This window comes from Varroa destructor, unplaced genomic scaffold, assembly GCF_002443255.2.
Source record: "Varroa destructor unplaced genomic scaffold, Vdes_3.0 BEIS01000003.1, whole genome shotgun sequence".
NCBI classification, from domain to species: Eukaryota; Metazoa; Arthropoda; class Arachnida; order Mesostigmata; family Varroidae; genus Varroa; species Varroa destructor.
Genome location: NW_019211456.1, coordinates 52,709,033 through 52,722,882, shown reverse-complemented (window position 1 = coordinate 52,722,882; position 13,850 = coordinate 52,709,033). Strand labels below are relative to the sequence as shown.

Genomic DNA, 13,850 nt, shown 5'->3' with positions numbered 1-13,850 from the left:
CCCTCAGTGAATAACTACCACGCAAAAACACAAGAGTCCGTAGACTGATTAGATTAAGCAAAAATCGTGGTTAACTTTACCGTGTCTTATTTAGCATCGAAACAGAGTTTTCATACTGGTCGGCATGGGTTTATAAAGCGTAGATTAACAGTAGCACAACTTGTTATAATGACTCAAGACCGGATATTACTTAAATACCATCGATAGAAATTCGACTATATCCACTCCAAAGCTTTCGATAGAATAAATCACAGTCTATTAATCGCAAACTGGGAATTAACCTGGGAATCAGTAGGAAGCTACCTAACGAAACAAACTTTTTTTGTTAAAACAAATAACATTATCAGTTTTAGAGGAGCGTGCCTTTTAGGTGTATCTCTGAGCTACTGTTTACTTTTTTAATGAGTGATTTTATATTTTTGATATAAAAGATGTTCTTTCAGTCGGAGTTCGGGATACGCTTGAAGCAACACGCACTCTCTAGTAGCAAAAGTTATCGCTCATTACTTTAATGAACAGTGAATGCTGTATCCGTGGCACGAATAGCATAATCACCTTTGTATGAAAGTGTAAAATTATATGCCCTCCCAAATAGTCCGACAGGTATACTTCAAATGACGTGGCCATTCCTGGGTGATATTGGTAAAAGATCGAGCAGTTACAATTACGTTAAAGCTTAATTTCAATCTCAATATCAACCTGACAAATTAGATCAGTGTCAGTAGTCAATCTGTACCATTTGTCTTGTTTAGATGCTTCGTAAATAAAAAAAAAAAAAAAAAACGTTGTAATTAATCTTAAATTGTTGTCCTTAATTGTTGCAAAGTTTGGCGACTTTATATGAAAAGGGACATTGACCCTATAGAACAAACATAAAGTCACTTCGCCTGAAGGGTCGTCTGCAGATACGATACAGATACATCTGTGTGCGCCTGAATTGCACTTTTTGGCATGCGTAATGCATAGATAATAACGACATTAAAGGTGGTCTAAACTGAAAGGATAAGTAAATATATTTTTTTAGAGAGTTGTCCGTAAACTTGGTCATAGAAAAATTAAAATTATGTTGTTTATATAGAGATCGTTGAACAGCTAATATTGTTGAAATATTGTAAATGCAATAACAAAAGTCGGCGTCTCTTGATGCTATAAAGACAAATTCGGTTTAAGTTTGAAATTTGTAGAGTTGTGTGAAGTATACTTGCTATTATAAAAGGACAAAAACCGGCAGGAAGGGATTTATTTTTCATACATACTTAAACCTAAAAGTGTTACTACAAGATTTAAAGATCTACCAGAGATATTTAAATGTCAGCTTTACATTTTAAAGTGTTGGGATTTTCGACAGTGGCTTGGGATTTAACCTTTGATCCTCATTTCCTGTAACATAAAATTGGCCAACCTTCAGAGCACTACAGTTCCATCTTTTCAAATTTCTCACAGATTTTTTGAGTCATATGCCTAGCTTACAAAGGCATCCCGAATTTAGCAAGCAAATTGTCTTAAACTCGTTTTCCATTCCCAATCCGAAGCAAAAACAGTACCAGTGTCTATTTACGCTACTTGAAGTCCGGTTTTCTAATCATGGTAGTGGATACAAGAATTACTCACATTTGCTACCTTTTAATACGAACAAAACAAGCAGTAGAGATAATATTACCGTTTACGATTGTGAGGATTGAAAAACGATATAATGTGTAATAGTACAAATCGACCCCCACCGGACAGAGATTGCGGAACATGTTATTCCTATGCATCTGTATATTGCATAGAACTATGCATCAACATGTGTACGCATATGCACATCAAGCAGGTGTATTCACGCGGTTAATAAAGCAATGCAAATATTATACATGTGTATGATATGGCGGTAACAGCCTCAAAGACGACTTTAACGACTGCGAATACTTTTTAAGTGGAAAACTTATTTTCATGTTTAGAAGTAACAATGTATTTGAGAAACTACTATAAAACAAATATTTACTATTAGCCAAAAATTGTTAGTAATAAGTGTAGATTTAAGAAGAAACTGAATGCCTTAAAAGTGAGCGTCGTTATTCGTCTTCTACCGTGTACAACGTACGTCCTACAATTTGAAAGCACACAGCAACCATGACAAACAACAAAGCGAGTTGCTATCTCTGCTACTGCTTTTTAAGTTATTTATGTCGCTGAGAGACAGCGAGCGTGGTTCGGTTCAAATCAGACGGTACCACTCCGTGGAAAACAACATTTCAGTTATGGTAACCAAGCAATTAGAAATAAATTTACACTGATGACTCAATTCAGACTTATTGAAGCCCGCCGAAACCTGATTGAGCATGGAACCTATATCGTTGGCTTCACTTCCCTCTGTCAAGTTCATGATGCAAAGGAAAAAATAAGTTGTCTTAGATGATTTTCCTATGCGCATCTGTCCTATGCTAGGAAATACAACTATGATTTGTGACCACCGGAAAATGCCGTGTGGCCTCTTCTGTGGTTTTCGACGTTTTTTTCATTTTTAGCCCCAAAGAACAAAGCTATTTTTTCATTGATCATTTCAAGAAATGCATAAGATTTTTAGGCAACTTCGGTGAATCTTGCTGTACGGCTTCAGTGGAGTTGTTGGTCCTCATTTGGGACTCTAATATCATGTCGACCGTACGCCGTTTCTCCAGTTCGTCCTCACGAATTCTTCTGTTATGATATCTTTCTTTTGATATCCCTTGGTTAAAAACCTGTTTTGATTAGTAGGCAATTTTGATATCACATTAATTTTCGCATCGTTGTCGCTAAGTAGGGTAGGTTGAATTTTTTCCTTATCTGCACCCGACCGCACAGTTTTATCAAGTACTATCCTCGCTTGCATCTGCATCATTTTTTAATTTTTATTTTAATCTGCGCGGGCTGGCATTTGTAGTGTGTTTAATGTTCTTTGAACGAGCTAGCTTCTTATAAATTTTGTAAATATACTCAATAATGTGCGCATCATTGGCGCTTCGAAGCAATAAACGCAACTGTGTCCCATCTTTGCGCCCTTTCGATCCTTATCTGGGCAAGTAGGCCCCATTAGTTTGTCAGGCATCGTATTTGACAAATTTTGTGTACTACGATCGCCCCTTTTTCCAATATTGTCTTTGGTGGTCAAGTATTTAGTGTTCCCGTAACCCATGTTCCCACGAGCCAATGTAGTACTATTGGAAAACGTTTCAGAATAATCTGCCTTTGCTATTTTATCTGAATTTTTTTTTATCTGAAAAAGCAATTTTTCTCCGAACGCAACGTAATTTAGCGCACTGCTTTTTAGGTTCGTCTCATAACGAATTACACGCTATGCGATCTAGTTCGTTGCTAGATAATTATCTCTGCAGTATTTGCCAATAGTACTGTGCATGCATACACGTGACTCTAAAATAGTTGTTCAATTCGTGTATCAAACGAGCATAACGAACAGCTGAGCCTAAACGATACTGGATGATCGCAGGAAACATTGCCGTAAATATAGGCTAACGCGCTTTTAACAACTGCTTCCTGCGAATGATCCATTACTTATGACATTCTGGTGGGTGTCCTGGTCGGTATGGGCGTAACTGAGAGGACGGCTAGGCGTGACTCGTTTTTTAGAAAAAAAAAAAACATTTTTTGTGCGCTCTGCTTCACAGCAATATACTTTTACCACTTAAAATCGCCTCACCGCGTACCTACCAATAGAGCTGACCATTTTGTGAACGTCTATGGAGCACTTGGCATGTGGATGCTCAATTACAGTTGATTTCGAATAGTTAGCAAAACTGCATTCCCAGCTAAGTCTGCTTCGAGCCACCAGAGGGTCGACAACACAGAGCTAGGGTAATGGCCACTTTTAAAGTGCAGAAGGTGCGAAATTTTCACAGTTGAATTTAGCTGAATCAACGACCGACGCAATAGAAGTGCATGCTAACTATAATCGAATCGTCTGCGCAGGTTTTAACTAGACTGTGAAACATCAGCAGTCCCTTTTAGCCTGAGTACGGCAACAGAGATGGCCTTCACAATATAACCGTGCATATTTTTAAACTTATTTTTTAGAAAGGAATAAGTAGGAATGGTCATAAGTGCCTACCTCGTATTCCAAATATTAATACATGAAGTAGTTGACATTTGTAAGCTTTCAAGTTACAATATTTACGGCATCTATATGGTGTTCCGACAGTGGCACAGTCATCTATATCGGCAAATATACGGATTTTTGCTATCACGTACCGTAAGATCAACAAGCTTTAGATGATGTAGCCAGTCCTGAACTTAGTTTCCTACTGCGTTCTAGACGTTACAATTGGGCTGAGTTTATATTAAGTAATGCTGATACCGTAGCTTCTAAATTTCTCTATAAATCTGAACTTAGGTTCCTCATATGAGGACACCTTTAAATGCGGTGTAAGTAAAGCTTAATTATCTCTCCGTTACACTAGAAGGGTTGTAATACGTACTATAAGGTGTTCTGATCTGGCAGCATACCATCACATTTCATCAATGTTCAAAACTACGCGCACTGCACAACGGAAAAACAATACTGGCGTCAGAAATGGTTCTAACTGAGACAGGGTATAGCATATTCTCATGGCGCGACTTACATTATACAGCAGTATAGTATTTATATTAATATGAAGACTATGCGGGCTTCTGAAATATTGCAAAAGTGGTCTTTGGTGCCATAAATGTAACCTATTTGGCAGCGATTTTATTGAACATTATTCTATGAATATTATTTATATTTTTTTGTGGCAAACAGAAAGAAAAGTGTATATCTTAATAAACTTTGTCCTTTACAGACAGGGACACTTCGTATAGTCCGGGCAACTTAATTCTAGTTTAATGATCCTGTGATTCCCGTAACAATATCCACTTCACAAACAACTGTGAGATTACGGGATATTGAGTAAACAAACGTACGTACAGTGATGCTACAACAACGTATCTCTTTATTGTCAAGGAAATTAAGACCTCCAAAATTGAATTTTGGCGGGCCGCGCGCGGTGAACCCTTACCATTAACAGCCACCAATATTTCCTGTTCGTGAGATAGGTTCTGCCGGAGCTGGTTCAATGTGGAAACTGGAGTAAACGCATGGAGTCTACTGGACTGACAACGGTACGTCTGCTGTGTACGATGGCTACCGTCTGCTGTTGTTCGGTGTGAGTCTGAACGCATGTGTGTCCCTGGATGCCTAGGTTTATGTTGCGAGTGGGTGTGCTTGTGTGTATATGGGCATTCGTTTCACCAACCCTTTCCCAATGTTTACTCACATCGGTTAGGCTTAGGATTGCCGCACTAACTCGGTGCTGCCGTTCAGGGAGTATCGGTCGGTTCTCTCATAGAGGCGCCGTGGTTGTCGTCTGTGTCTCACTGGGTGTCTCTATATTATTGTTATTATTACCCTTACAGCAACAATTATCTACAAACACAGACACACACACACATACGCATATATATACATGTATCTCCTTTAAGTGTGTGTCTTGTTGTTGAATTTTTGGTGGTGAAAAAATCTCGCTGGATTGTGTTGATTTCTTGCATTCGCCTAAACGATCGTTCGTCTACTGAGTGGATTTGTCTTACATTGACGAAGAGTGGTGTACGTGTCTTGAGACGTCAGCTTGTGCAGGGTGGGGAAAACAAGTACCAATCTTGTCTTGCTGTTGCTGCCAGTTGATCGTTGGTTTTTTCATTGTTGAATACTACCCATATATATCCATATATTTGTATGGCGCCTCGAGAACTAAATGTGCTCAAATTCTGCCCCACAGCTTTGTCATGATCCTCATTACTGGGCAGCTATCATTCATATGCTTGGTATTCTCTCAGCGTTAATGGATGCCTATTTGACTTCCGCCGAATGATTGTCATTATATGTGCTGTTCATTAAAGATGATCTTTTTTTCCGCGTCGCTAGCCTTATTCATATATTTAACTGACATGAGTTAAAGCTTACGTTGCAGCAGCAATATTATGAAGCCTCTTGTCAGTGTTGTCTATCACCTAGAAGGGTGAGGTCAGTGTCTTCGAGTTTGTTCGTAGCAACATGTGGTACTGGGGCGGCGTCTTCTTGAGTCAAGTCTAAAAGGTATTTCCGATACGAAACGAGTAAACCAGCCCATCGTTATACCAGTTCTCGATGTAAACCAGCTTTACGATGTGTACATTGTTGTTACTGATGAGGACCGTACACCGAATCGTTGTAGTTAAATGACTGCCGCGTACGATGCGGCGAACGTGTGCTATAAGATCACCAGGCAGATTTTCAACGAAACGTGACAATAACAAGCGTCAGATTATTATACTCCAATATGCATATGTACAGCGCAGTTGACTAGTGCAGATAAATCTCAGTATCAGCAGAATGGCAGATTCAGGCTGACGAAGTAGTTTAATAAGGCGTTGCTTAGCAACAATAACAGTCATTCGATGTTTTATTCTCATCCGTATTGGCAGGTTTCCTGTGGCTATGGAGTCGAAGCGTGAGGAGTTCCGCAAATATTTGGAAAAGGGAGGAGCATTACAGGCTCTCAACTATGGTGAGTACCGAATATTAAAGGCATTAGATATTCAGAAGGTATATTATTGCGATTTTTTATACCGAATACTCTGATCATTGAGTATTTGTACAGTGAGCATATCGTGGTCTGCGTCTCGCTGTGGGAATAATGGCAGGATAATTAATCTATGATCAAAAAATATTGTCGATGCAGTTAGTTATTGGTACCTTAGATTTAGAAAGACACCAATCTGTTTTATGTATTTCTGTTATTTGTGTGGCAGTTTCTAAAAATAAGAACTGGCTTTGGGTGCTGCCCTACCTTATTTTTTATTATATTATTTGCCAGCCTATAAGCGTAACACCACACATTCATTCTTTTGTTTTTGTCATGGAAACTCAAAATTAAATTATGTGCCTCATGCGCCGCGACAAAGCTGTATTATAAATTTTTGGCTGAAAAAAGTAATTTTATATGTCATGCATACGTCCACCGGGAGGCCACACATAGGCCAAGTTGAAGGTTATTGTAGCTGAACCCATGTCTTTTTCTATGGTGCAAATTGCCAACCGTATTCTTCAGAAGTCAAACAGATTGACAGAAATAACTTTCGACCGCCTGTGTACTTCGTGGAATTTGACTGGCAAGTCCAAGTAAGTAGAACAGAATAGAACGAAGGATTAAAAAAAGTCTAGGTTGACCAGTGATTTCAGACCAGTGGTCAGAAGATGATTGCCCAGCGTTGTTTTCGGTAGCGCAAGTATGGGCGTGATGGGTCTTCAGAAGAAAAAATGTCGATCATGCTTAGTAGGAGGACAGCAGATCAAGGGCAGACATGTCCATCAGACACGATGTAACTCTTTATCTGAAATGACTCCCTCTCCATTTGTATGCCGAAATTATTTCTGAGAGCATAGTCGTAACTTTGACGTTATAGATGATTCGGAAAGGCAAGGTGATATATAATATTTGGTTATTATATTGTTTGTTGACCCGCGGAGTTGCGTTGCGGTCGTCAAATGGGTAATGATCGACATTAAATGAACCTATGGGGTAATGGGAGCTTAAAAACTTTGTGATGGAGTCGTTAACCGTAGAGGTGGACGATGTGAGCAGTCTCCATACAGACATGGTGATGAGCCACATTGTGGTATTTCAACTGAGTCAAGGAAAAGCGTTGGGAGGGGTAAGGTCTAACAAATCTCATACTACTCTCATTTGACAGTGGTGTTATAATGTTATAAAGTTGGAAAGAAAAATGAGATTAAAATTGTCGTATGGTGCCATATATTACATATGCAGCTTAAACACACCGGATACAAATGATGACTATTCTTAGACTAGTATCGGGTGTAAATCGGCTTCGGTTAAAACATGTATTCATTTTAAATGGTATTGCCAATAAACGCTCACAAACTGCATAATTATAAAGCGGGCGTTTTTCTTTGTACTACAGACTGAATATTATCAAAATCGCAGTCAAGACACATAATTTGATTTCCCCTTTATAGGTTGAGATGCAAAGGTACACAAGCTGTCTTTGCTTACATGGAATATTTCTCTCTCCACTCTATAAACGGCGATGCAAATATGCGATATAGGCAACTGTATATGGTAGGCCATTAGAACCGTTTGACCGCACTACGACTATAATCCACTGTTCTGCAAATAAGCCAGCGTTGTACCAACAGTGTTTAATTAAAGTTAAGATCATTATTGTAAATTAATCTATTTGAGGATTGTTTTTACGTTTAGTGTGACGTCTTATATTGCTGCTTGTACTGGGGCATGCTATTTTCACCATAAACACTCTTGAGCCCTTTTTAGATAGTGTTTTAGCGATCCTTTAGAGGCTAGAAAGGCTTTGATACACACTATGAGTTCCTCCATTGCACTGATGTCCTTTATGTCTGTCTACCTTACACCGATATTGGTCATTAAGTAGTTTGAGTGCTTTTCGTGTGCTACAGCCCTTTCAACGAAATACTTTTTTGTTTTTCTCTCTTTTTTTGTTCTCTGTGATACTCTATAAAGTCTCAATGGGTCATAGAAATATACCATTTAAATGAGCCAAGAAAATGTAAAATAAATACATTTGATCAGAGAAAATAGCTTTGGTCCGTGTGTTTGTAATGTTACTTGAACGCTAGAAAACAGTGAAGTGGTGCACGTTTTTTTTTTGACTATGGTTTCTTTGTTGCTCCTCTATTTTTGTATTTGCGTTGTCTGATTCAGTTGACGATTTGTATACGCACAGGCCGTTCAGTGCCTATCGGAAATAGTGATAGAACCAATACTGGAAGCTATCGTATGATAATTAATTGACACAAAACTAAATTTTCTTAAGAAAGTAACACGCCTTTTTGTGCGGTTCAAGCGACGTAGAACCTGCTACGAAACAGGGCTACCAGAGCAATGCTTGTGATAGCCAGCTTCATCACGGATGAGCTTAATAATTAATTTATGTGTTGACGCTTTTGATAAGTGAATTGTTAAGTGTTATAATAACTAATGTTCAACTACATTCCACGGATGCATTAGAAACTTCTTTAAGAATAAAGAAATTGAATAGAACATAATCACTAAAATTATCAATGCTTAACCAGAATATCCCAACTAATGAGCCGAAAATATAGATTACAATTGTATAATTTTCTTGTAATTGTAACGTGGCTGTAGATGACTTACTGATTCCTTTATGGAGGAGCCTTTGTTTGTAGTTCTGGTAAGCGTTTAGAGAAGTAGGCAACAAAAAAATTAGTATAACACTCTAAGTAATTAATCAAAAGGATTCGTCGTACGTAGACGCTGTTGTGAACCGTGACACTTTAGTTTGTCAGTGTCTAATTTAATCGATAAGTTGTGTATGTATAGATATATGCAATCTTCGTATGCGTACAGAGTGCCATACTTTTTTAAACACCAACCTACCAATTAGGGGTGATATCACCGCTTCTGTATTCCATTAATGTATTCTTTCTAAACATTCCATGAATGAATAAATAAACGATCGACGACGACAACCTACCCTTGTCCGACTCTTCTATTCTGACAAAACGAATGATTCACATTTGTGCTGAATTGGAATCAGATATTAGTGACGCTAATCGCTATAGGACAGGGGTGGCTCATGGCACTTTCCACTACCTTCTTCCACCTGTCTACTCGTCGAATCTCTCTTTGTGAACGTCTAGCAGAGTGTCGGAATCAGTGTGTCTACACTTATTAACTCTCCACTTTAAATGAATATGTCATACTATAAACGGTTTCATTCATGAAAGAGCTTTACCAGGAGACGCCCTTAACACAGTGCTGATATCCCCGGCGACTCAATGCGACGAAAAAGGAAAGATACAATTAAAAAATTAAAATTAAAAGATTACAATTGTACGAGCAATATTGTTAATAGTTTTACTGAACGTCAAGGAATGACTGTCGTAGACTACGTATAGTTAGCGGTTAATGGTCGGATAAGGGTTGTGTGGTGACTAACTACGGTTACTCAGACTGCAATACTAATGGCGTGTCGAGCGCTCGATCGGAAATCCGCCGGACCAACCATAATGCTATGAGGGTAGGTAGACGTAGAAAAGCACAGGCAGGGCTAAGGACATATTTACCGGCACTATCGTACTTTCCGGATAACGCCAATGCCACCGCCAATAACAACAGTATCGTGGTCACCTTCTGGAAAGAATGATCAGTGGTGATAATAACAACGAATAACGAATGGGAAGCAGAGAATCTTCATAATGGAAAGCGAGTAAAATCGCCAATCGGTAGGAGGATGGAGTGAAGAACCGTTCTGACTGACGCATTGGTTCGCGCTTATTCGGTATATTTATTCAGTACTTTGTAAAGTACAAATATATATATATTAGTGCGTCGATTTATGTTTTTTTTAGTGCTAAAAAAAAAATTCTAATATGGCATCGTTTGGATGTAATTCGGAACCCATCAGCGGGGCTGTTTTTTTTTAAATACTTTTTATCGAGCCACTTTTAAATCGATTCGATTGTAATTAAATGGGTTTCTTGTCTACCGTGCAAACTTTGAACCTGTTGTAATCTCAGTCTTATATATAACCGATCATCGGCAGTGCAACTTGTTTAATGTATATGTAAGCAATTTGAAATGATAACAAAATGATCGAGTTAACGCCCCAGCAAGCACTAAAACTTGCCAATTTATAGTCAGTCCTTTGTTACACATATTGTTCAATATATGATTCCTGTCATCGTATTGTGCTTAATGGATAGCATTTAACTCTTGTTGTAAGTATGTAGAACTACCCATTCAGCAGCGATTTCTCACATTAATTTATTTGGAATACAAAACAGCATTGTTAATTGCTATGCAGCTCAAAACCCCGCAATTATTAGAAAAGGTAATTTTGGTGTGGATCATTGTTTTTTGTCTTTTTTTGAAAAATTAAATCATTCCATAAATACATAGAATATTTGCATATACAGCTTTGAAGGAATATAAAGAGTAAAAGGTATACGGGAGTTGAGAAGGAGCATAATATTATTACGATGAAAGGCAATTATACTCATAAAAAAGAAAGGTTGACTTCATTAATTTACTTCTTGAGTCAGTTTACTGACTTGCGAGCCTAATATGAATGAGCAATTGCAAAATGCATTTTTGAGTGGTTTGCTCTTTTCGTTCATGGATTGCAACGAGGCTCATCGTGAGGAAAACTTCCCACCAGACGTGTATTCGTTAATTGATTACCTGCGTTAAGATAAGGTTTGCCAATAAAATTTATATTTGTTTCGTCAATTCTTACGACACATGGGTACAGAGTTTTTATCTATCCAAGAACATACGTTCTATTGAAAAATACAGAGGTACACCACAAACATTTAGATCTACATCCCTTGAAATAACACAGGACCTAGATAATTCCGTCAGAGTAATTAGTTTAGAGACTTAGTAAATATCGCAGTTCTAGACAGCAGCCGTCAACCTCAATTTTAAGTTCAGCGCGATGGTTAGAATTCTTAGTTAATCGCGAAATTGTTTTACGTTATTTGGGCCCCGTTGTTGTGCAAACACAGTCTTACCTTAAGTCCCATGTTCTAATACGTTTAGGGTTTCCATTATGTTTAAGATTGAAAGTTCACTGTATGATTGCGCCAAACGGTAGCTTTTTAGACGATCATTTAGAGACATTGGCTGACTGGATTCAGAAAACAGCGTGTTCGAAGCGAGATTTCGAAACTGAGCTCGGCTAACAAAGGCCAACCACAGCTCAGGTTGCATCCTTTTGAACAACTAGAAGATTTCAATAACTTTTTTCTAAGACTTACCATAGACTACGATACAGTAACATGAAAGCTCAAGAAAAGCTCCGTAGGTGCATATGGGGACTGATAAAAACATCAGCGTTGCGAATACAGGGCAAGTACTGCCACTCTTGCCTTAGACATAATTCGAGCGACCAATTTTATTTAATTTCCTTCTGAACCAGAAGGCCTAAAGTAAATCCTAACGAAGGCAAGGATAGGTGTGAATGATTCAAAACAACGTCCGATAGTATTGATACTTGACTGAGCTGTTTGTGAAACAACGACTTCAGTTTTGAATGCATACATTATATACCAGTTGGAGCGAAGGAAATTAATTGGTAGTATCCTTTAGGCTATTGTCAATTCTGGTTAGTCAGTACGCTTTGGGTCCTATTTCATTTGGGACAGAATGTGTCATACGCTAACGAAACGGTCCTACAATGGCAAAATCATGGTTAACGAAAAATAAAATAACGTTAATATATAGAATAAAGCAAAAGGGATTTGGCATAGAGCATTAAGAAATGCCTGTCAGCAGCGTAACTCTGTTAAAAATGACGTTTCCTCTACACACCACCATAGATATATTACATAAATAGGATGACAAGCGTCTGTAAAAACTGTCGTAGCTTAAAGTAGCGAAGTATTAATAGCAGTATAGTGTTTAAAATACACCGGATCGAAGACTTTGGAAGACGCCAGCTACGGTGTTATTACCTTGCACTATTTGACGAATGAACCCTGTCATTTCACTAAAAACTGCCTCACTAGGCCAGCGTGCACGAAACTCATTGAGTGTTTGCAAATGACTTTTGCATGTAGCCAAAAATTTTTGATACATCAAAGTTTCATACTTTCAAAAGGTTTTTCCGTGAAGCCGTGGGTCGATAATTACTGATTTGAAGCGATCGCCTATTCCCTTATATAGAGGTACTGTCTGAGATCTTTGAAATCACCAGAAACATTCCATGGCAAAAATATAAAAAGTATCTGCTAAAATAACAGCTGTTGCAGAAACTGTAGAATTTATTATTTTTGCTAAATTTCAATTAGAGCATTCTTGAAGTTTGCTTTTGTCTTACGCGCTTCTACCTTAGCTGCTGAATCAGTGATCCGGACAGAGAAAAAAGACGACGTACGGGGTAGGAAGTTTGTAAGGTTCCTGTAACTGTCATTTTCAAGTACAAAATTATTTGTGAAGTGGCCTGCAAACACATCTGCTGTGTCCTCTTTATCTGTCTATTTATACTGGTTAAATCGAAATGTCCCGATAGACATTTTCGGTTTCGTATTTGTAATGGTATAGAGTTTAATCGACAACCGCGGATGCAAACTGTGCGCCGTAATTGGCAAGAGCTAAGCGAATGAAGTCGGAATAATTTTATCTCATTGCAAATGCTATGCTTTTTCCACATAGAGGTGCGCTACATTACTGCAGCAGCGTAAATGTCAGTTCTTTTTGAAAGCAACGTTTTTTGAAAAAGATACGGGTGTTATACTAAGTGCAAGTATCGACACTGGTCCTTTTTGCATTGGAAACGCCAACGAGGAGCATTCTGGAAAAAGTGTTTTCGCATCGAACGCATTTTCGGTAGCGCAGGCACAAGAACAAAAAATGGAACCTGTCGTTTCTGTCATATAGTGAATTGAACACCAGTCCATAGAATCTCTGTTTTGTGTATAAATGGGGGTATGTTGTCACGGTGTAGAAGGATCGAAATATGTTAGTGGAAGCGATATTATTTTTATTAGAATACGGACACATCTCTATAGATTATTGTTCTCTTTGAATTTAGCCTAAACTCTATAATGCTGAATTTTGAGCTTGTTGAATTTTTAAAGCTTTTCAGCCTGCTCTATGTTAACTTCTTTTTTTTTTATATTTAAAGGAGTATAATATACTTCGAACTTGTGGCAGTAGTACTATAATCGAAAAGTTTCTACATTATAGCTCCCATTGTTTCTCTAACGGTGATTACCTGTCACACTAGTACTGACAAAACATCCTGAATATACAACTATCAAAGTGTGTGATGGCGTATGCGTCGCACTATACAAT

The 13,850-nt window shown here is 38.1% G+C and overlaps 1 protein-coding gene across 9 annotated transcripts in view; it reads left to right on the top strand.

The window, feature by feature from the left end:
• Positions 1-5,040: 5,040 nt before the first annotated feature.
• The window catches only part of LOC111247206 (uncharacterized), a 28,409-nt gene continuing 19,599 nt past the window's right edge, over positions 5,041-13,850 (top strand). For 4 of the 9 annotated variants that reach the window (XR_015322945.1, XR_015322944.1, XR_002672006.2 and 1 more), the window contains exons 1-2: positions 5,362-5,596; positions 6,454-6,536. Coding sequence is in view for 6 of the 9 variants with exons in the window: in XM_022797866.2 (XP_022653601.1) it covers positions 6,467-6,536 (70 nt within the window). In the remaining 3 variants the exon portion in view is untranslated. The other 5 variants (XM_022797869.2, XM_086982509.1, XM_022797867.2 and 2 more) reach the window with 5 other exon arrangements.